Consider the following 23,571-nt stretch of genomic DNA (forward strand, 5'->3'; position numbering starts at 1 on the left):
TAAGCTACTGAGATAAAATAAGACATAACGGTTAAAATATAATTGTGTGGCAAAAAAGAGAAAAAATACACAATCACAAAAAATGAAAATGTACTAAAATTTAATCTTCATAAAAGTTGTAATTTAATCTGTGACAGTAAAACAAGAAGCAATATTAGAGTTTAGTATATTATATATTTCAGTTTTGAAATTCATAGAAATCAGTTTCCCAGTTTTCCCTATAAAAGAACCCACCATCCCTCCCCAAAACCATTGTACACTAAATGTAGTTTTAAAGCTGAACTCCAGGTCATGCTCAATTTTCACCCTTCGTGCCCTTTCTCTGTGGACAAAAACGCTTTTCAGTTTAACAAATAAACGCCTTATTTAAATATTATTTTTTTTGTTAATGAAGGCTTATCTCATGTGACATCTTTGGCTCCTTATGCATAGTTTACAGTGCCCAGGCACCAGGGAATCAAAGCAGACCTTGCATGTCACATCTGCTGGGGTTCCCAGGAGGAATGAAGGACACTACATAATTTCAAGAGAATCCAAATACTTTGCTGGGCATTCATACAGGTGTTGCTTAGGGATGTTCACTGGCTGTGAGCAGGTTGGTGGGAGTTGCTTTGCTCTGGGCAAGTTGCAACTGGGAGTTGTATAATTGTACCTGCCCAGGTATGAAAGTGGTGATGTCACAGATACAGATAGAAGGAACACTAGAAATTTCTCCTTAAAGAGAAAACAGCACCCGGTTGCACTAACAAAAATTTTGAAGTAACGGGGGACATAGGACCTAGTTAGGGGGAACAGAAAAAAAAAAGGGCAAAACGGACCCAACGAAATGGAAAGCATTTTGGACGAAGATAAGTACGTACCTAACTATTCCACCTGGTTGGAGTTCAGCTTTAATTATAATGGCAAGATGATAGAAATTATAAACTCGTGTTTTAAATATAAAATGAAGTCATCGTGACTCATAGGTATTAGCCCCACTGAGATCATTAAAGAGAATATATATATATATATATATATATATATATATATATATATATATATATATATATATATATATATATATATATATATATATATATATATATATATATTTATAGCGCTACATTTTAGGGCTCGACACAAGCATGACTACAAACAGGATTTGGAAGTCAATATGAAAACCATGTAATTAAACTACTAACATGTAACATTTGAAATGCATTCATGCTCTCATAGAATCATTCAAAATAGAGTCAAGTAACTTTATTTTCACATCTGCTGTGAACACTATTGCAAAAGTTGACACGGTGGTGGTCTTGTTTTCAGAGAGAAATACAGCCGATTCATTTCCAGAGAACCTTGTGCAAACAGTATTGGAGATCTAAATTGTTTACATAATATATAAAATAAAAAAGGAGCCTTTTCAGATTTGTTAAATTATGGTTGGATTTCTTTTTACATATCGGAATGCTGGCACTTTCCAACTAGGCAACAGTTCTTCATTCCTGTACTCTACAAAAAATAAAGAAATAAATCTGTATAAACACATCTATTTTTATATTTAAAAGTCATTTCTACATATATACAGTGGTGAAAATTATTACAGGTATTTGATCCCCTGCAGATTTTGTAAAATGTACCCACACAAAGAAATTAAGGGTCTATATTTTTTATCATAGGTGTATTTTAAATGACAGAGAATATCAATATTTGGATCAAAATGCAGAAAAAAAAACCACCACAATACAATTGTTATAAATTGAGTTGCAGTGGGTAAAATAAGTACCGTATATACTCGAGTATAAGCAGAGTTTTTCCAGCACATTTTTTTGTGCTGAAAAAAACCCCCTCTGCTTATATGCGAGTCTCCCTGCCTCACTGTGCCCATCTGCAGCCTTATGATCTCCCGGCGTTGTGTAATGCAGGCTAGTCGGCGGCCATCCAGTGTAACAAAGCCCTGTCTTCTCCTCGTCTGTGATAGGCTGAACACTAACTCACTGCTGGGAAAGTCAGCGTTCCGTCATGGACGAGGACGCGACGGGGCTTTGTTACACTGGACGGCCGCCGACTAGACTGCATGTCACAGGGCCGGGAGATCAGGTACGCGAGGCAGGCAGATGGGCACTGTTGACTCTTTTCCACTTACAGTAGCTGCTGCATTTCTCACCCTAGGGTTATACTCGAGTCAATGCGTTTTCCCATTTTATTGTGGCAAAATTAGGTGCCTCGGCTTATATTCGGGTCGGCTTATACTCTAGTATATACGGTATATGATCCACAAGCAAAACATGACTTTGTGGAGAAACCCTTGTTGGCAAGCACAGAGGTAAGAAGTTTCTTGTAGTTGGTTAGCAGATTTACACACATCTCAGAAGGGATTTTGGTCCACTTTTCTTTACAGATCTTCTCTAAAGCCATAAAGTTGCTGGGCTGTCGAATGGCAACTCAAAGTTTCGGCTCCCTCCATACATTTTCTATAGGATTAAGGTCTGGGGACTGGTTAGGCCTACTCCATGACCTCAAGGTGCTTCTTGTGCCACTCATTTGTTACCTTGGCGGTATTTTTTGGGTCATTGTCATACTAGAGGACCTATCCACGACCCATCTTCAGTGTTCTGGGTGAGGGAAGAAGGTGCTCATGCAAGATTTTAAAATACATGGCTCCATTCAGTGGCCCCTCAATGCGGCAACACAGCCTGTACTTTTAGCAGAGAAACTCACAAAGCATAATGTTGTCACACCTCACTGCTTGACTGTATGGATGGTGTTCTTAGGGTCATAGTCAGCATTTTTTCTTCCTCCAAACACGGCGAGTAGAGTAAATGCCAAAGAGCTCAATTTTGGTCTCGTCTGACCACAGCACTTCCTCCCAATCCTTTGCTAAATCATTTAGCTGTTTATTGGCAAACTTCAAATGGGCCTGTACGTGGGCCTTCTTGAGGAGGGGGACCTTGTGTGTGCTGCAGGATTTTAATCCATGGCAGTGTATTGTGTACCAATAGTTTGTTTGGTGACTGTAGTCCCAACTGCCTTGAGATCATTCACAGGCTCCTCCTGTGCAGTTCTGGGCTGATCCCTCACTTTTTTCATGATTATCCTTACCCCGTGAGGCGAAATCTTGCATGGAAATCCAGACAGAGTGCAATTAATTGGTTATTTTGCATTTCCTCCATTTGCGAATATTCGCTCCAACAGTTGTCTCCTTCTCATCAAGCTTCTTGCTGATGGTCTTGTAGCTCATTCCAGCCTTGTGCAGGTCTAAAATCTTGTGCCCGACAGCCTTTGACAGCTCTTTGCTCTTGCCCATGATGGTGAGGTTTGAATTGAAGAAAGATTCTGTGGACAGGTGTCTTTTATACACATAATGACTTGTCGTTAGGAGCATCTTCTTAAATAGACAAGACTAATCTGTGTACCACATGAGTATATACTGTAGCCAGTCTTTGGGAGCCAGAATTATTGTTGGCTGGTAGGGGATCAAATACTTATTTTACTCACTGAACTGCAATTCATTTGTATCATGTTTTTTCTGGAGTTTTGGTTGATATTTGGTCTTTATCATTTAAAATACACCTCTGATAATTATAGACCCTTAATTTCTTTGTAAGTGGGCAGATCTACAAAATCTGCAGGGGATCAAATAATTGTCCCCACTGTACCACCACATCCAGATACATTTTTCTCATAAAGAAGTATTGAGGCTTCCATGTTAAAATGCTAGCTTCCCAGCCGTCATGCTGACATACTTTCAGAACAGTCTAATAATTCTGGTTGAAACACAATTCTTTCTCAGGTTGCCCTGGATATGTGCCAAGATCATGTCTTTGGAACTATTATACAAGTGTGAATCCACACAAACATCTACTGTATATTAGGAAGAAGTTAACATTCACCTGGCTCAGACCTGCTGCTTCAAGAGGGTCTAAAGCAGCAAACATGAAGATTTCTTTTTAGGTTTTTTCTTTTCCACTGGTGTTTTCCTATTTATCTGTCTGACCAAATCATAAAAGATCTAAAAATAATAAAATCAGAACATTACAATATACAGATTACTGGGACATTGATACAAATCAACCTTATTGCCACATTTTCTATTCAAGTATGGATTCTTAACTAAAAAGAACAGTCTATCCCGCCAAGCTTCCTCCTCCAAATATCTAGTGAAATAGCGAGAGTGCAAGGGTGTCAATGTGTTTAGGTAGGTAAAAAAAAATAAAAAAATAAACATTATCTTTTTTTTAGCCCTACTATGGATACAAAGAACAAATTATGCACACCTGTAGTATTCACTGTGATCGTCAGGAGTATAATTTAATTAGCAGGGATTTATGGTGGAGGGTCATGGCAATAGCATAAAAATGTAAGGCTAAAATTTAAAGAATGATATTTTACATTATTTTGGACAAGTTCCCCTTTTATAATAAAATATTAGGAGATACCCATTACCATTTACCAACAAATGAAAGCCTAATCTGTCCTAAAAAAAAAGGCATGATCCACCAGGATATACAAAGTAGTTGGAAAAAGTGTCAAAATTGCAGAATTGAGTCTGGACCTTAGGATTTGTTTTATGGGTGCAACGGATCAAAAAAACTCACGGTTCGGATCGTTCCTCGGATCAAGAGTCACAGATCGAATCATTTTTCGGATCGGCAAACCCCCCCCCCCCTCAGGTAGTACAGACACCCCCCGAGCGGTGTGTCTCACGAGTGCAGGCTCCTCCTTTGTGGGTGTAAACAGAGGAGGGCCGCTGCCGGGTGTACCAAGATGGCCGCGGCTCCGGAGCTAGGCCGAAGCCGCAGCCTTTCCTAATGTTATTCCTGCGGCTCCAGAGCTAGGCCCAGGAGGTAGGCCAAAGCCGCGGCCTAATGTTATTCCTGTGGCTCCAGAGCTAGGCTCAGGAGGTAGGCCAAAGCCGCGGCCATAACGTTAGGAAAGGCTGCGGCTTCGGCCTAGCTCCAGAGCTGCGGCCGTAACATTAGGAAAGGCCGCGGCTTCGGCCTAGCTCCGGAGCTGCAGCCGTAACATTAGGAAAGGCCGCGGCTTCGGCCTAGCTCCGGAGCCGTGGCAGTCCGCAGATCACAGTGTGTTCCGATCCGAAGGGGGTGACCCGTTTGGATCACGGATTAACTGTGATCCGTTGCACCCCTAATTTGTTTTGACCATCATGAGGGAGTTAATACGTGTCCTCTTTCAGTAGTCTAAAAACTGACACATTCTGTAACGAAATGACATATTCCATTATCTCTGGGTCTCTCAGTCTAGTACTGGTGCAGGTGACTGCTAAACAGTAATCAGACCTGTCAGCCACACACAGGCAGGGCAATTAAGACCCCTTTCACACTGGAGGAGCTTTAGCGCTAAAAATAGCGCCTCTAAAGCTCCTGAAAAACCCTCACCTGCAATCCCAGTGTGAAAGCCCGAGTGCTTTCACACTGGGGTGCTGTGCTGGCAGGGAGTAAAAAAAAAAGTCTTGCCAGCAGCTTCTTTGCAGCGCTTTAGGAGCGGTAAATACACTGCTCCTAAAGCGCCACCATCCCATTGAAATCAATGGGCAGCGCCGCTGAACCCTTTTTTGGACACTAGCGGGGGTTAAGAGCACTCCGCTAGCAACCAAAAAAACGGTAAAGCGCTGCTAAAAATAGTGGCGCTTTACCATCAACACCCAGGCGATTCTAGTGTGAAAGCACCAACAGAAATCACCATGCTGGAAGAGATGTGCTTTTGTCACATTAGCAGACCCACATTTGGGATGCAACAAAGAAGAAAAATGGTGAGGCGTGACCTAGACACTGTGCGACTTGCAACAAGTAGTTGCCTGTCCCTTAAGCGAATAGGGACAAGCTAGGTAAATTTATACATGGACATAGGGGAAACAATCAGCTATGACACTGCAGCCACAACATCATTACAAGGCAAGGCAAAAAAAACAAACACACACACACAACTGTAACAGCACTTAGAAAAAAGTAGCAAAGAGGACAATAAAGCTGGCCACAAATATATGGAATATATATCCAAAATTAGAGAACCGAGCGATCATTCGGTTTTCTAATGGTTAATGTGCTCAATTTGACTACCGATATCCAATTCTTCATGGGAAAAATAAACTGTCATGTTCGAAAATTGTTTGAATGCACGATTTTCAAAGTGTGAGTAGTGAAATTGAACAAAAATTCATTTGTTAAAAGAATAATGCACACGAACATGTCACAAGTTTAACCCAGAACGAATCAAAAACGGTATTTTAATGCCGGAAAAAGAATAAAATAAATGTAGATGTAAAGTTTTTCATACAGTGATGGGTGAGTAAAATGGACATTTCTATTGTTAAACCATCTTTTGATTGATTTTCTAACAATCTATAGCCAGCTTAACAGTACTTGAGCAGGTGAAGGGTTATAGCCCCAAGAGGACAGGCCTTTAGCTCACGTCACATAGGGGCCACTATAACATGCGATTTGACATGTCAAAATCAGCGACACCGTCCGAATTGGTGCCATGCCAACTTTGTGGCGCCACACCAATCCCCAAAAGTAGTCCCTGCACTACTTTTGGGGCAATTTGAATAAACATCTATGCATGAACACGCACAGATGTCTGTCAAATCCCCCAAAGTCTAACTGAAATTCCCAGCCCCCAGTGTGAACGTGGGCTTAATGTTCTATTTGCCTAGTGTACATTTCTCCTGTAGGTGGCAATACAAAAAGAGGGATTCAACATGCCAGCTTTCTGGATAGTTGGCACTGGAAAATAGACCACCACAAAGGGGAGCTACAAAAGTTTTGCTCATAGCACAAGCTGGGGTACATATTCATATTTGACAGCACTATAGACAACAAAACTAAAATAAAACAAAGATTAAACTTTAAAATTACATGAAAATAGTAAGGATACAGAAATAATGAATACAAATATCAGATCAAAACACTACTAACCTCATTAACATTGATCTTGGACTTAGCAGAAGATTCTAAAAAGGCACAATTATTCCACTGTCTGGCTAGGTTTTGTCCCTGTTCTTTGCCAACTACCCGCTCATCTTCCAAATCACACTTATTGCCCACTAAAATCATGGGAACCTTTATCCGGAGAAAAAAAAACAAAAAAAAAAAGATTTCGTATTTAAAATACAGAAATACAAGTATTCATATATTTTACTAATGAAAAAAAAAACTTCAGTTGATTGCACAGATATAGATATGCAGACAGACATTGTATCAACATTAACTCCACGATGCTCATTGCAGTCCAGTAAGCAGTGTTTGATCTAGTACTCTCAGTAATCGGCTCTTCATAACAGTAACTGGTCAGACATACTCCCTCCACTCCGATCCAATACAAGTCTGGGTGAGGAAGCTTGTGCTGTGAATGTGGCAGTTACTAAGCCACATCAACATAGAAGAAAAGTTCTGGAATTATAATTTTGACAAAAAAACAACACACAAGTAAATCCCACTTTGCAGTACAGTACAGGACACATGCTCGATATTTATAAACCCTGGGTTAGAGGCTGCTACCTTCAGGTGATTGAACAGGGGCAAACCTATCGACACACTACCTTGGCATATCCCTATACGTACCCAACTCAGTGAGTCCTCAATTTTGCAGCACTCAATGCAGGACACAGGACAGAGGGTGGCCTGTGCAATGTACTATACTCTGAGATGAGGAATTTACAAGCAAATCAAAAAATGTTTTTATCTTAATTGTACAGCACAAAGGCTTGATATTTAAAGACCAAGGGACATCCCCCAGCAATGAAGGGCGGCCAACAGTAAGGCATCCAGAACTCTGCCAAAAGGTCCAGCAATGACAAAGGTCAATTGACCCAATGCAGAGTGCTTCTGTCAAAACCTGTGCAGTGGGAAAAGTCATCCATCTGGTAGAATTTAGAAGAAAAGGAATCAACAGAAAAAGAGGCGGTGGCCTTAGAAAGCTAGTCAGAGGCTTAATGTCTGAATGCCCAGGAAACTACCAATCTGGTCAAGTGTGCGTGTATCAATGTAGGAAGTGCTTTAGGGCGTAAGCTCATGACATGAACGGTCTTATCCACCTAGGAGTGGTGGCTTTTGAAGCAGAAGGTCCTGTACAAGGTCCTGAGGGCAGGACAAATAGGAAGTCTGGCTTCTGCTTTTAAGGCAGATTCTGATAACTCTAACCATGCCCACACATTGAAAATAAATCTTCTCTGGGTGCGATGGAGCAGGGCACGAGGAGGAAAGAATTAAGTCTTCATTAAAGTGGAAGGCTGACTGACACAACCTTATGGAGAAAGGAGGGTCTTAGGTGCAAAACTACTGTGTCCCAGTGGATGCCACAAAACTTTGGAACTTGAAAGTACTTGTTTAGGGACTCTAGATAGGATGAATACAGCAATGGGTTTTGGTATTGCGAGAAGGCTTGAATAGAATCGTATGACCTGTCTTAAAGAGGCACTCAATCGACCACTCCCTAAGACAAGAGATGGTCCAGGGCACCAGAGAAAGGCAATATGCAACGGATGTCCTGCCCCCCCCATCAGGAAATGGGATAAACATGTCCGTGGAGGAGGAGTACACAGCAACATCGTGGGGACTGTCCCATAGTGAAGTCCTTGTGGCGAAAGGGGCAAGAGGAAGCACTTGGGTATCCTATAAAGCAGTGTTTCCCAACTCCAGTCCTCAAGGCACACCAACAGGTCATGTTTTCAGGCTTTCCATTATTTTGCACAGGTGATTTGATCAGTTTCACTGCCTTAGTAATTACCACAGCCGTTTCATCGGAGGGAAATCCCGAAAACATGACCTGTTGGGGCGCCTTGAGGACTGGAGTTGGGAAACACTGCTATAAAGAACTCTAGGTGGGAGGTAGTGATAAAGAATGGGAGCTATGGTGTGATGTACACCTGGTCATCCACCTGAGGCCAAGCTATAAACGACTGAATTTTATCATCAAGTTTGAAAAGTTTAAAGCAAAATACTTTAGTTCCAATAGTCTGATGCCGGCAAGGTCCCTTCCCTGACTTCTTACAGCTGCTGGTCTTCGATTGTCTTCTTTGGCTGGTACAGGATGACATCACTCCCAAGCATGTGCAGGAGTGCAGTCATCCTGGCACACAGGCAGCAGGGCTGGTGTAACAGTAACATCCTGAATATGGGTGCAACATGTAACAAAAGGTGAACTTATCCTTTCAACAAATCCTCCTACATAAAGCTGTAGCTGTTTATCTGCAGCCCTCGCTCTTGTATCTTTAGTTCAAAGTACACACATAAAAGGAATTTTCCCAGCAGTAGAAGGCAGGGATCTGACGTCACACACACTGCAGAGCTAGAGCACAAAGCTCAGTGAAATTTAAGTGAGGGAATGTACACATGGGAGTAGAATTATAGATGGACACCCGGGGGGGGCTTTTCCTAAGTGTCCAATTACCTGAAGGTACCAGCCAGGGTCTATCGATATCAAGTCTGCGTTGTGTAGTGTACAATTAAGATAAGGTATTTGAAAGCATTTAAGTAAAATCATAACAGGCCAGGGACAAGAATGTTAAAGAGATTAAGGCCCCTTTAACACTTGTGAAACCTGAAAGTCATGTGACCTTGCGGCAACTTGAAGCAATGCCTGTGTAATTTTGTGTAAAAATTACACTCTGCCAGACCCTCTTTTGTATCCACCTATAACACACAATGTAAGAGTATGTGGTGAACGAAGCTTCTAAATAAATTTTTTGCAGATCCCTTCAGAGCAGTCACGTGACTTCCGGCCGCTCTCCACCCCATTTAATAGCTACCGCGGGAGGAGCCGAGCAGCCAACACAGTGGTCAAGTGAACTTCTGGCTGACGTCAACTGGAGACCTCGGCTCCTCGTGCTGAAGCCCTGGATTGTAGTAGAAGAGCGGCCGGAAGTCACGTGACCAGCCTATAGAGATCAGCAAAAAAGTTATATAGAAGCTTTGGTCACAACATACTCTTACATTGTGTGTTATAAATGGATACAAAAGAGGAGCTTGGCAGAGTAAAAATAAATAGGTTAACACTTTAAAATAGTAGCGCAGGTATCATGTGACATAAAATAAACATTCTAACTGGCACAATTTTTTTCCTCAAGGTTTTTGTTTTCAGAAAATCTGTTTTAGGGTTTTTAAGTAATATTCATGCCTAAAGTAACTTGTGTGAAAAAAAGGCTCTGCCAGAAAAAGGGTTAAAAGACCCTCTAATAGTAGGAGAGGTATAGGAGATTCCACTGTTGACCTGTTTAAGGTGTATGCTCTAAAGTTACCATCCTCATCGGGGCATATAAATCCATATTAGGTGCCTTGACACCAGATATGAACATGCTTGTTCCAGGGCAGTGTCTTAACATATCGAAAAAGATTGATAAGAACATCCACATTAGGTTCCTAAATACACAATGAAAATGTGCTTCATCCAGGTCAGCGACTCATTGAGTAGAAAAGGAAGAATAAGTGAGCAACGAACTGCCCGAATTTCATTCAGGCAAGCCCCTTTTAAACGTACATCTGGTCAGGCATACCAGTGGTCTACGGTTTAAAAACAGTTGCAGAGCCGACTACTGAGTTGGCTTAGACAACTACAAGACAAATATGAAAAAAAACAAAAAAAAAACATAATTAGAAAATATTATGTACACAGGCAGAACAAGAAAACTGCAGGACAAAAATAGAAAAAATAAAAGCAGCATATGACAACTTCACACAGGTCAACTTTAGACTTAAATATGTACAAAAATATTTGGAAAACATTTTAAAGCCAGACTAAATAGAAAAGCAAAATCCTTACATCTTCCGTGTCTTTTACTCGTAAAATCTGTTCCCTCAAGTCTTGCAAGTCATTAAATGTTGACTGTGCGGTGATAGAGTATACTAGTGCAAATCCCTGACCGTTCTTCATATACAAGTCTCTCATGGCAGTGAATTGCTCCTAGAAATATTACAAAAGAAAAAAAAAATCATTAGATACTACAAAAATAAAGTGATGAAGAAAACAAACACACCACAATATATAATGAAATGCCTACAAACCACAAATAGCAGCATTATAAAACACCAGGTTTAGCCTCACACCACCCTTTCAGTAGTTGTGGGCGTATACTCAGGTACTGCAGTTCTCTGGAATGCATTTGTATGGACAAAAAAGCACTGCAGCTGTGGCTCCCCATGTCCACAAGCTGCATCTAGCAGATATAGCATATTAAGGACAATAGATTTCGGCAGTTTTTTTTTCTTGGTACATACCTTTATATCCTGATGTTTACCAGGGCTTCCGGGGTTCCGATGACCGCTTGACTGGGCGTTCCTATCCTTCCGTACAATGATTGACGTCTTGTGAAACAGGTGACCTGTCGCACAACGCGCGTCACTAGACGTTGGGAAAGAGCCGAGATGCAGTCAGCTCTACACGGCGGGCGCAGGCGCCGTATAGTGCCGACTCTTAGCTCGGGTATTTCCGGAAATCTGGTGACGCGCGTTGTGCGACAAGTCACCTGTTTCACAAGCTGTCAATCATCGAACGGAAGGATAGGAACGCCCAGTCCAGCAGTCATCGGAACCCTGAGGCTGGGATAGGAACGCCCAGTCCCGGAGTCGTCACAACGCGGAAGCCCTGGACAAAATCCGGATATAAAAGGTAAGTACAGAGTAAAAAAAAAAAAAAAACAACCTGCCGAAATTAAATGTACTTACTATTGTACTTTTTAATGTAAAAAAAATTGTTTTTAGGGTGAACCTCCACTTTAAATTAACATTGTTTGCACTTGCCGTAAAATCTTTTGATGTGGATAGCAATTCTCAGAAATGTGGGTTCTACTGCCACCTTCAGGAAGTTTGGATGCTGACAAACAATAAGTCAGCCCCCTTCCTCCAACCATCAGGCCTCAATTTTGTGACTAGTGCGTCTTTAAAAAGTAACTCCACTTTTGTTGAGGGCAAAAAAAAAAAAAAATGTCTTCAATAGTCAATGTACACTGCAGGGATTTTAACCTCATTGCAGATTCCCAATTCTGCTGTGATGAAAAGGTGTTTTGCCTTTTGGATACAGATTCTGAATAGGAGCGACTCATTTTTAATGAGCTTCATGCACTTTCAGGGTTCCGATGAGAAAATCTGCAGTGCCTGCCTTTTCCTTTGGAAGTAATTCACCAAATTGACATTTCTGCTGCAAAGGATGCCTAGAATTTGACGACTTCAGGGAAAATCAGAAAGCTAAACACATAAGCAGGAAATATCAGGGAAAGTTCTGTACACCAATGATGTGCCAAATGCCTCCAAGCTGCCATATTGCAGGAAATTAGAGCAGTTTAAGACTGAAAAAGGAACGTAATTTAATAAAATTAAGTTACTATGTGGCTTGTGTATCAATTGTATAGGCTACATTTGTTTTGCTATATTGTTTTCCCCAGAAAAGTGGAGTTACCCTTTAAAGGTGGCGAGACCTGTGCCCCTCAGTGGGTTTCAAGAAATAAAAAATAAAAATAAATGATACTATTTTCTTTATTCTTCATTGAAGGACACATTAGGATAGTAAGACCCCTTTCACACTGGGGCGTTTTTAGGGCGTTTCGGTGTTAACAAAAAGCCTGTAAAGCAACTGAAAGAAGTCTCATCTGCAATCCCAATGTGAAAGCCCGAGTGCTTTCAGAGCCCTTTCACAGTCGCCGAAAAATGTGGTAAAGCGCCGCTAAGACCCCTTTCACACTGGGGCGTTTTTCAGGCGCTTTGGCGTAAAAAAAAGCTCACTCAATGGGAAGGGGGCTTTTAGGCCCGGTGTATTCAATGCTCCTAAAGCGCTGCAAAGAAGCTGCTTGCAGGACTTTTGACGCCCTGCCAGCGCAGCGCCTCAGTGGGAAAGCACTCAGTCTTTCACATTGGATTGCAGATGCAGCTTCTTTTAGGCACTTTTTTTAACGTCCAACTGCGACTTGAGATCTAAGGGATATACAAGTCAGTACAAAAACATCTAAAGCTATTAATAGCCAATAAAGGCTAGTTGGGGGGGGGGGGGTAATAGGAGGGGACGAAAGCAAATATGTAACTTGCCATGACCAAAAAAAAAAAAAACAAGAAAAAAAAAAAAAAAAAAAAAAGAGGATTAACCTGGTGTTGAAGCACAGCTCAGGTAAACAGGGAACTGCTACCCAATGTAAGGGCCTCAACTGCCCAAGGACAACAAATATTCACCATGAGCTTAAAAAAAAAAGAGAGGATACATTTTTACCAATAGCAAGGAAGTCATAAAAGGGAGAAGGTTGAAGCCTAGGATACCTGACTGCAAAAATAGGAACAGACAAGGAATGCCCAACAGAATAGATCAAAAAGGCTTGTAAACCTTCATTTCATGAAATGGAAAGGTATGTCATAGCAAAAAGAACAACCAGAAGAGACTTGGAACCCCTATAACACTGGATTTGAGGGAACAAACAAGTAACATTTAAAATGAAAACAAGTATTCAAACAGCTAAAAGAAAAAAAACTCTTGGCACTTAGGATCAAGAAGAGAAAGGTCCATATTATACAGGATTAACCTGACAATTAAGACATTTCTCGAGAGATAGCATAAATATGACAATTCCTCAAACAGAAAGCAATAAGAAAGGAGAAGATCGTGGCAAAAATTAAAGTGGAAGTCCAGTCAAAAAAATGAAAAATGTTCTATTAATTATATGTAAAATCTCTTCATCTTTGTCATTATTAATTTTCTGTATAGCCGATTGACAAGCTTAGAAGGTCCAATCAAAGCCAATCAGCTTCTTCCTGTTCTTCAGGGACAACCTTACTTCCTTATTTCAGAATTTTGCATGCTGCCTCTCACTTCCTGAAAACGTTGTCCTTTTTACAGTCATGCCTACTCTTTATTTGAACTGCCCCTGTCTTGCCCAGCCGCACACCCATCCCTCCTATCCTTTTTAGACAGACATGCCTAGACCTGCCCAGCCCCACCCCCATGCCTCCTTCACAGATCTCCTACTGTCTTCATAGCCTCATTTTGGATAGCAGCTTCTCCCAAGAGGGGGATGGCAGGCTTTGGAAGCTAAGATTACAATGCAACATGCTGCAGATTTTCTACAGTGTAGAACCACATGGTTGTTTCTGCATGGCACAGTGATGGGCACTACGTGCATGGTGTGGTCCTGTGAGGGGCACTGCATGCATGGTGTGGTCCTGTGAGGGGCACTGCATGCATGGTGTGGTCCTGTGAGGGGCACTGCATGCATGGTGTGGTCCTGTGAGGGGCACTGCATGCATGGTGTGGTCCTGTGAGGGGCACTGCATGCATGGTGTGGTCCTGTGAGGGGCACTGCATGCATGGTGTGGTCCTGTGAGGGGCACTGCATGCATGGTGTGGTCCTGTGAGGGGCACTGCATGCATGGTGTGGCCCTGTGTGCATGGTGTGGTCCTGTGAGCGGCCCTGTGTGCATGGTGTGGTCCTGTGAGTGGCACTGTGTGCATGGTGTGGTCCTGTGACGGGCACTGTGTGCATAGTGTGGTCCTGTGAAGGGCACTGTGTGCATGGTGTGGTCCTGTGAAGGGCACTGAGTGCATGGTGTGGGCCTGTGAAGGGCACTGAGTGCATGGTGTGGTCCTGTGAAGGGCACTGAGTGCATGGTGTGGTCCTGTGAAGGGCACTGAGTGCATGGTGTGGTCCTGTGAAGGGCACTGAGTGCATGGTGTGGTCCTGTGAAGGGCACTGAGTGCATGGTGTGGTCCTGTGAAGGGCACTGAGTGCATGGTGTGGCACATTCCCAGCTGAGGGAGCTACATGTGAGTAATGACTTTAATGCTCCGTTTCCACTAGTTCGATTTGTCATGTGACTTTGGACACAAAGTCGCATGAAAAGTTACAGCCCGTTAATTTCAAAGGCAAACATTCCCATCTATGCGCCTTTGAAATTCAGGGACTTTGAAAAAGGTGCCTGCACTACTTTGATGCGACTTTGATCCAGAGTGTAAAGTTGGATTAAAGCTGCACTCAAAGTCGCACTCTAAATTGCACAGCTTTGGAGTCGCACCAGTGGAAACGTAGCTTAAGGCTAGAGTGCGACTTTGGAGCACAGCTTTGATCCAACTTTACACTCTGGATCAAAGTCGCACCAAAAGCATTGCCGGTACCTTTTCATAGTAATCAATTTTAAAAGTAGCATAGATGGGAATGGGTACCATTAAAATCAATGGGTTGTGACTGGTCATGCAACTTTGGACACATAGTCGCATGACAAGACGCGCTTCCACTATTGCGACCTGTAGTAAAAAGTGGTTGTTAAGGGTTTACATCCACTTTAAAGCAAGTTTAACGTAATGTGCTAGTATGTGATGCATACTAGCACAATATGGCTTTACCTTGCAGGGTAAAAAAAAAAGGCCAGCAGTTTACAACCGCTTTAAATTAAGCGAAGAGATTGCTGGCTTCAAATGCCTGTGTGGTATTGTCACCAATAGGCTTACTATAGGAAATCTTGTCGGCTCTCTACACTGAAACCGGGCACTGGGAACTGATCATGTGATGGGGCCAGAGCGGTTTCAGAATAGGCAAGTATAAGCATCTTTTCTTTCACAGGGTACATGGAATAGCCTTAGAATGGGGGTGAAAGTAGGTTTAGCCTTAGTTCCAGCTTGACTGAATTTCCACTTTAACCACTTGCCGCACGCCATATAAGAATATGACGTCGTAAAATCCTTATCTTTGGGTATATTAAAGACACGGGATGAGTAATTCAGAAGGTACATAGGGTTATGCTATACTGCCTTCGGAAGACAATGGCAAACAAAGCCGTTAGGACAGCCAAAAGCAAACTAAGGAGCGGGCAAACAAGCAAACACTAAAAGACCCACATGAACAGGTTAACAAAAGAGACCCACATGGGCTCATAACCGCCTTAATAACTTTTTGACCAAGCTTGCATCAGATGAGGCAAGACTATCCACCCTAGTAAAAACTTGACAAACTTTTGAATGGAAGACCAGATGGCAGCCTTGGGTAAAAAACAAACAAAAAAAAAAAAAAAAAAAAAACACGATGACGGATGCTAAAAAGCCAATCTAAAAGCCAATCTAATTAATACAGATCCAGCCTGATCCAATGCAGTGCAATTTGGCAGGGACAGATGGAACTTTGTCCTTAGATTTATAGGCTAAAACAAACTATGAGCTTCTAAATCTACCATGAGATAGTGAACAAGAAGCAACACCAGAGTTGAAAGTTTAGAGCTATTGCTGCAGAAGGAAGAACCTGCACATAGAAGGATCCAGGGGAAGGCCTAGGCCCGTGATGGCGAACCTTGGCACCCCAGATGTTTTGGAACTACATTTCCCATGATGCTTCACTACACTGCAGAGCGCATGAGCATCATGGGAAATGTAGTTCCAAAACATCTGGAGTGCCAAGGTTCGCCATCACTGGCCTAGGCTCTCTCCAAGTGTTGAGACTGTTCCAGCATAGACTTGTTGACTTTCTGGGGGTTCAGGATCCACCCAAACATCTGCCGAGTTTTACCCGTATGATGGACCTAGTCAAGGATTTGCCAACTGTTCCCTCAGTAGGGAGTTGTCTAGATAGGGAGGTGCAGTGGGTAGAACAAAAGTTGATGAGTTGGAAAGATGAGATATACAAGATAGCATACTTAATGTGCACATAGGCCAGAATATCTACCAGATAGGGGGGGGGGGGGGGGGACACTAGTAGACGATGCACAATATTTGTACACAAAAGAAAAATAACCTTATGATCCAAAATTAAGTGAATTCACTCGCTTTGGGAACAGTGAACAGAGAAAATGTGCCGGACATGGCGTAGGTCACCGCGGCGACCTATGCCCGGATGTGGGAGCAGATACCTGTGTTACACAGGTATCTGCTCCCTCACTGCCCCCTGAAAAGGTGCCAAATGTGACACCGGAGGGGGGGGGGGAGGATTCCAAAAAGTGGAAGTTCCATTTTTGGGTGGAACTCCGCTTTAAGTAGAGGGTCTATAACATGGAACTTGGCTTTCTTTTATTGTAGTAAAAGGGAGCTTTTCCCCCCAGTGACATCTCTGAGAAAGCTGTCCAGGGATTTTCCAAAGAGATATTATATATAACAATAGGCATTTCTTGCACGGGTGACCTGCACATTAATATTTGAACCCAAATGTTCTCTGCATGTGTACTGAAAGGAGACTTGGTATGAAATGATGGAGAACAACAACTGCTAGCCCATCAACACGGAAGAGTAGGGCTACAGAGATGAGCCCCAGTTGTTGGTAGACAGAGGGATACATTAGAATAGATCCAGGAACTTGATTACATATATAAAATTGTACCAGACACCTAAGGTCAGCCAAGTGGACTACAAGGAAGAATAGGACTTTGGACAGGGTTTACAGCGTTTTATACACAGGGTCTTTAAATACCGGTATGTCCTCTATAGGGACAGTCAAAGTTTTGTAAAGCATGAAATGGCCTAACTATTCTAGAATATTGCTGTGCAAAGCGCTTGGAAGGAATAAAGGTTTTGTCAGAATTAGGCAAGACCCTATATAAAACAGGTTTCAATCGTGAGTGTTTAGGACAGGTTTAAACAGTCTAGGACAGGGATATGCAATTAGCGGACCTCCAGCTGTTGCCAAACTACAAGTCCCATGAGGCATAGCGAGACTCTGACAGCATCAAGCATGATACCCAGAGGCAGAGGCATGATGGGAATTGTAGTTTGGCAACATCTGGAGGTCCGCTAATTGCATATCCCTGGTCTAGGAGAACCTAGAAGTCTTGTAATCTTAGCCATGGTCTATTCAGGTGTTTCTAGGTCTAGGCATGTGTCCTGTGTCAACAATGAAATGCTGTCCTTAAGTTATGGATTTAAATTAGCAAGCTGAGACTCTTCATTTACCAATTCATCAAACAAGCATAGGGTACGTTCCTCTACATCCTCAAGCTGACTGAAAAAGCAGCTGCAGCTAAAGGAAATCAGAGATGGACTGTCAGCTAACATGGCTGAAATTTCCTCCATAAACCCAAACATAGTAGCAGAGAATTCCTTTCTGGATAATAGAGGTAGCTGCTCCTGAAGGATTTAGGGATAAGTCTGAGAAGCGTTGAGAGCGTGGTTGGATCAATCAATGTCAAGTTCTTTTGGAGGTACAATTTCTAGTTAATGTAATAGTTTACTTGGAAACCACAGTATATTTTACTGCCCTAAAGACTGTTCATCACATTTAAATGACAGTACTTAGAAGTGTATGGAGAACATAAAACAATGGATTGTACCAACGTGCAAACAGAGCAAAAAGATTCTATTAGTTTTTAATAATGTCAATATGCCAAGTACAGAAACATAAATAAAACAAGCAGTTTACTCACCGTTCCAGCAGTATCAAGAATTTCAAGCATACACTGCTGTCCTTCTACTTCCACTTGCTGTAAAAAACACAGAAGAAAATATTAAGGCAAAAAAAAAAAAAAACACACAAGACAAGTTTGGTTAAAATATTTCCTTCCAAATCAAGCTTTGTGCAAAAATTCAGCCGTCTATCTTAACAGATTCCGTAGGTTGGTAAAAGGTTTGTTTTAAAGGGGTTTTATGGCCACAGCATATACCGTACTTTCATTTTATAAAACCGACATTGTAATGGCAACAAAATAATATAGTTACGTTTGACACTCCAATATAGACTTGGAAAATCTCCGTTCATGTTGCAATCACTGCCTGTCTGTTGACCATCTCTTTCCACAACTTCCTGGATTCCCTGCATGCTTTGCAGCTTTTCACTGTGGTTTCCTTTTATATTGCCAAGAACGGCATATATACCATGGTATTTTGCTGCCCCAGAGTGTCTTCCGGGTATCGCGGCTCCAGTGCTGAGTGTCTGGAGCCACGATGTTGTCACTCCCGCACATGCATGCGCGAGACTTCTTTCCGGCAAGATCCGGTGACTGCTGGGCCTTCAGCCGAGAATCCCCTGTGCGCATGCACCGCTGCAGTCAGCGGCTCACTGTGAGGGCAATATCTCCTAAACCGTAAAGGCTTAGGAGATATTTTTTTTTTTTACCTACAGGCAAGCCTCATTATAGGCTTACCTGTAGGTAAAGGTAATAAAAAAAGACTATACAACCACTTTAAGCACCTCAGTAGTTCAAAAGGCCTGCTCTGTGAATCCTGTGACAATTCCTATTAAAACAGCATGGTGAATCCTTGTCAGCAAGTTCATGGAAGCTAGTGTGTGGGAAGCATCACAAACTTTACAAACTTCAAGATTATAGATAGATATAATATGAACACACATATATCTCACCATCTATCTCTATATAGAAGGCTGGAAACAATTGAAATACAATTTGGGAATTAATATTAGACTTTGAATTTCAACCCCAGGTAAACATTAAAGGGTCACTAAAGGAAAACATTTTTTTGCTGAAATGACTGTTTACAGGATATAGAGACATAAAAGTTAACCGATTCCTTTTAAAAATGATTACAAATAGATAAAAATCAATCATATAATGTGCCTGCAGGTTAGTTTCACTTTTAAACTGGTTTCATGTTCCTGTGAACTAGAGAGACACACAGAACAAAAGGCAGTGTTTTGTTTTTAAAATGAATCTGATTGGTTCTGTTAAGTTTTAGACACACAGTAATGACAGCTTAGACCACCGTGAAAAGCTCCCAGTACTGTGGTTATAAGGAGCCAGACAAGCAGGAAGTGTGGAGATCAGAGCAGAATTACAGCTACTTCAAAGCAAAAACGAACAATGAGGACATGAAACCAGTACTGCAGTAAGGTAAAGGAAGCTATTTAGCTAAAAAAAAAAAAAAAATTCTTTAGTGATCCTTTAATGATTTTTAACATCAATCTAGATTTGTGGCTGCAGACTTGTAATCTTGTCTAGGACCGCGCTCCTTTTCATTTTAAATCAATCTCAACTAGTAAACGAGAACACCCATATTTCATTGATAACGCGAATAAGCGAGCAATGAAGTAAGCAACTGGTCTTGACAAACTTTATACTTTTCTTCTCCTTATTTGGGGCTTACACACCGTTCTACACAGGGTTTAAAATTGTCTTCGCAATGATTTTCATTTGACGGACGTTTCTCAAACTGCAACTTGTTTTATAAAAGAGACTGACTTCTATGCTGCCATCGTTAATGATCAACAAAAACCATGCAAGGGACATGGCTGCCATCTGTATGTAAGTGGACACGTGCGTCTGTTACTACACACCACCCTGTGCTTGTCCTGCCAAGGGCACCGCTACTAGTGCAATACTGGGAAGTCCTGACTCCTCCATCTGCCTGGCTCATGCCCATTTTACACTTCACCCCTCCATGGCAATGACAAACTGGAAACAAGTGGGCACAGCCGAGAGCAGAAGAAAGGATAGCAATGGTGCCTCAGACCCCACGTGCCAGGAACACAACTAAAGAGCCGCTGTGTGGCTTGAACTCAATGGTAGGCACACTCCAGGTGCTGCTGGTGCTCTGGAGCTTCCACGACCATCCGGGAACCAAGCCACAAAAAATCCCAACCTGGAAGAGGAAAACCTGGGAGAAGACATGGACACCAAAAGTACACCCGATCTACCGACTAAGAACAGTCCTGAACGCACATTAAAAGACATTATGTCTGCTGCACAACAATGCAATGCTTCCCTACACAGTCTTACCACGCAGGTGCATGGGCCCAGGGAAGACATCTCTTTGCTAGGACTTGACCCTCCAAAAAGTGCTGGAATGGACTTCAGCGTTAGAAGACCTTATTAGTGAGCTGAAAGCCAAAAAGGTAAAATTGCTTTACATTAAGCAGATGCCCATTCCCTAAATCTGAAGGCTTAGAGAACAGACTGAGACAATCTTAGGCTATTGGCCCGGACAAAATGTGCCAAAGATAACAAACACCTCAGACATTGCTGAAAGATGGCTATTAAATAAGCTTGACAAAGAGCACTTCTTCATGTTTGAAGTGGAAAGGGTCCATATGATCCTCCACCGCCCCCTACCACCAGATAATCCACTGTGACCCTAATTCTTCTCAAACTAGAGAGACAAGGAAACCATTCTTCAGGGAGCTTAAGAATGTCCCCTTTAATGGCAGCAGAGCCATGCCTTTTCCAGATTTCTACCCCAAAGCGCAGGGCTAGATTTCAAACAGATAAAAAGCACCTCCAACAGCTGCAACTTCATTATTCCACGATATACACAGGCAAACTTTGGGTGGTGGCAGAGAATTCTCACTTTTTTGATACACTGGCAGTTGAATGGCTTGTCTGGCACCATCAGAAATAGAATGCCACGCCCCAGTCAATAAGACAAGAGCACTCAACGGGTCAACTGATTTCTCCTATTGCTTTGCTGCCTGCTAGATACACTATGAATATGGTTGTTTTGTGCACCCCTTGTAATCTTATCTGGATGCAAGACCCAGTAAAGGATACTCAATCGCATACTCCACGATACTTTTGTTGTACGTGCGGCTTCTATTGGTGATTCATTTGCCCACCACAGCTCTGACCGATTACCCTGTAACAGGTTTCATAACTCATAAGCTACGCTGACGTTGCCACGCACTGAAGTACAGTTGTCAGTTTTCCTAAGCTTCGGGGGAGAGGGCTCCCCTATAAAAGATCATAAGCAGTACAAGGAAATTCTCCTTCCTGCACTGTCACAGACATTTAACAAGGCATTTGACTCCAGGTTATTGCCTGGCTCAGTGCATAAGGCCACTAATGTGGAAATCCAAGACAAGGATTCCGCCCTTCAACACCTACCAATGTCAAGGTCCTGGCAAAAGTCTCTGCTACCATAGTCTATCCGAACCAGACAGAATTCATGCCTCTATAGAGCCACCAATATCAGATACTCTACCTCGGGGGTAGCTGGTTTTGTAAGGGGTCAGAGGAAGGAGAAAGTCACACTACTACTATTCCCTCCTTTAACATCCCAATCTAGGGCTCAATGCACATCCTGGTGCAAATCACCAATTTTGGTTGCCAGATGTACAACAATGGACATGGTAAACAAGCAGAGCTAGGCATGCCCTTGATGCTTAATTATTACATCACATTTACACTTATCAGGTCACAAGTCAGGTGCTGTAACAGAATGTCTATGGTCAAAATCTAAAATCATATCATTGTATTTCACTTATTTCTAGCCTACTCCTGTTAATTGATTTATCTTGAAGTTTGCAAACTTGCTCTGTGTAGATTCTCACATGTTTACTTTATTAAATTCTGTGTCACATATTGACTATGCCCTGTTAGCACTGCTGTGTCAAAAAATTCACAGAGCCTGCCTTCTGAACTATCGAATTGCTCAGAAGAGGAGTTTCAGTACATGAATCAGTACTTGCAGGCAGCAAGGTATCATGGGATATGTAATCTATAGCAATTGAAAGTAAAACAGCAGGAGGAGAAGCTGCAAAGCATGCAGGGAATCCAGGAAGTTGTGGAAATAGGCCAGCAGACAGACAGCACTCAACATGGAAAGACATTTTTCGAATACGCTTATACTGCATCAAAAATAACTAACTATTGTTTGTATTACTATTACAGTGCTGGGAACTCTGAGATTTGGAATAATTTGGAGTGCAGGTCTTGTGGTGGAACCGACAGCCAGAAAAGACAGAGGCATGTGAGGGATAAAAACAAACAACTCTTGGGCTCAGAGGACATGGGTTTTTCCAAAGGGCAACATGCATTCTTCTTCTGGAGCAAACAGGTACAGTTTTCTCGGGTTTTTCTGGGGCAAAATGGGATTCTTTCCCCCAGTGGTTTCTTTGTTATAAATATCTTGAGATACAAAAAGATGTACAAGAGGTTCAGTCAAAGGGTACCAACGCCACGTGAATAGAGAGGAGACCCATTCTGGAGAGTTGTCCGAAAAAACACCTCCCAGTCTAGCAATACAGTAGAGAAGGGCTTTGGAAAAGAGCTCCAGTTGCTGGACAACCTCAGGCTCTGATGGCCTTGGACTATGATGGTCAAGGGCTGCTAATATCCTGGAGTTGGACTTCAAGAAATATCGTTGTGGGGTCGTTGGTACATATTCAAGTGTGTATTTTTACAAAATGTATGTAAACTAAAAAAAGTTAAACATTTCTCTGGCAGCAAAAAAAGAAAAAAAAGATCTGTATTTACAAACATCTATACTCATGCTAAAAAAATAAGAGGATGCAATAAATCACTACATAGGATATATTATCTAAACACAGGGGTAGGCAACCTCGGCCCCACAGCTATTTTTTGAAACTACAAGTCCCATGAGACATTTGCAAGACCAATCAATCACAGGCATATCTCCTAGAGGCAGAGGCATGATGGGATTTGTAGTTTTACCACAATTGTAGGGCCATGGTTGCCTACCCCTGAGATTCTAACACAATATAAATTTATATAAGCCCACTGCCTTTGAGATCAGCAATTTAAAAAAATACAACCACTAGGTGGCAATAGCTGCTAGAATACAAATTACTTTAAAGGGAGTTGTAAAGGCAGAAGGTTTTTATCTTAATGCATTCTATGCATTAAGATAAAAAACCCTCTGTGTGTTGCAGCCTCCCCAGCACCCCCTAATTACAGACTTGAGCTCCTCCGCTCTCCAGCCATGATGTCCATGATCCCCTAA

The 23,571-nt window shown here is 42.1% G+C and overlaps 1 protein-coding gene across 1 annotated transcript in view; it reads right to left on the reverse strand.

Annotated features, from left to right (window-relative positions):
* Nucleotides 1-1,227: 1,227 nt before the first annotated feature.
* Nucleotides 1,228-23,571, reverse strand: part of RAP1A (RAP1A, member of RAS oncogene family) — a 65,740-nt gene continuing 43,396 nt past the window's right edge. The window contains exons 5-9 of the mRNA XM_040337496.1: nucleotides 18,309-18,365; nucleotides 10,759-10,899; nucleotides 6,918-7,061; nucleotides 3,873-3,991; nucleotides 1,228-1,491 (exon numbers count right to left, since the gene is read on the reverse strand). Coding sequence (XP_040193430.1) covers nucleotides 3,902-3,991; nucleotides 6,918-7,061; nucleotides 10,759-10,899; nucleotides 18,309-18,365 — 432 coding nt within the window. The 3' untranslated portion in view covers nucleotides 1,228-1,491; nucleotides 3,873-3,901. The remainder of the gene's footprint in view (nucleotides 1,492-3,872; nucleotides 3,992-6,917; nucleotides 7,062-10,758; nucleotides 10,900-18,308; nucleotides 18,366-23,571) is intronic.

Source organism: Rana temporaria, chromosome 2, assembly GCF_905171775.1.
Source record: "Rana temporaria chromosome 2, aRanTem1.1, whole genome shotgun sequence".
Classification (NCBI taxonomy): Eukaryota; Metazoa; Chordata; class Amphibia; order Anura; family Ranidae; genus Rana; species Rana temporaria.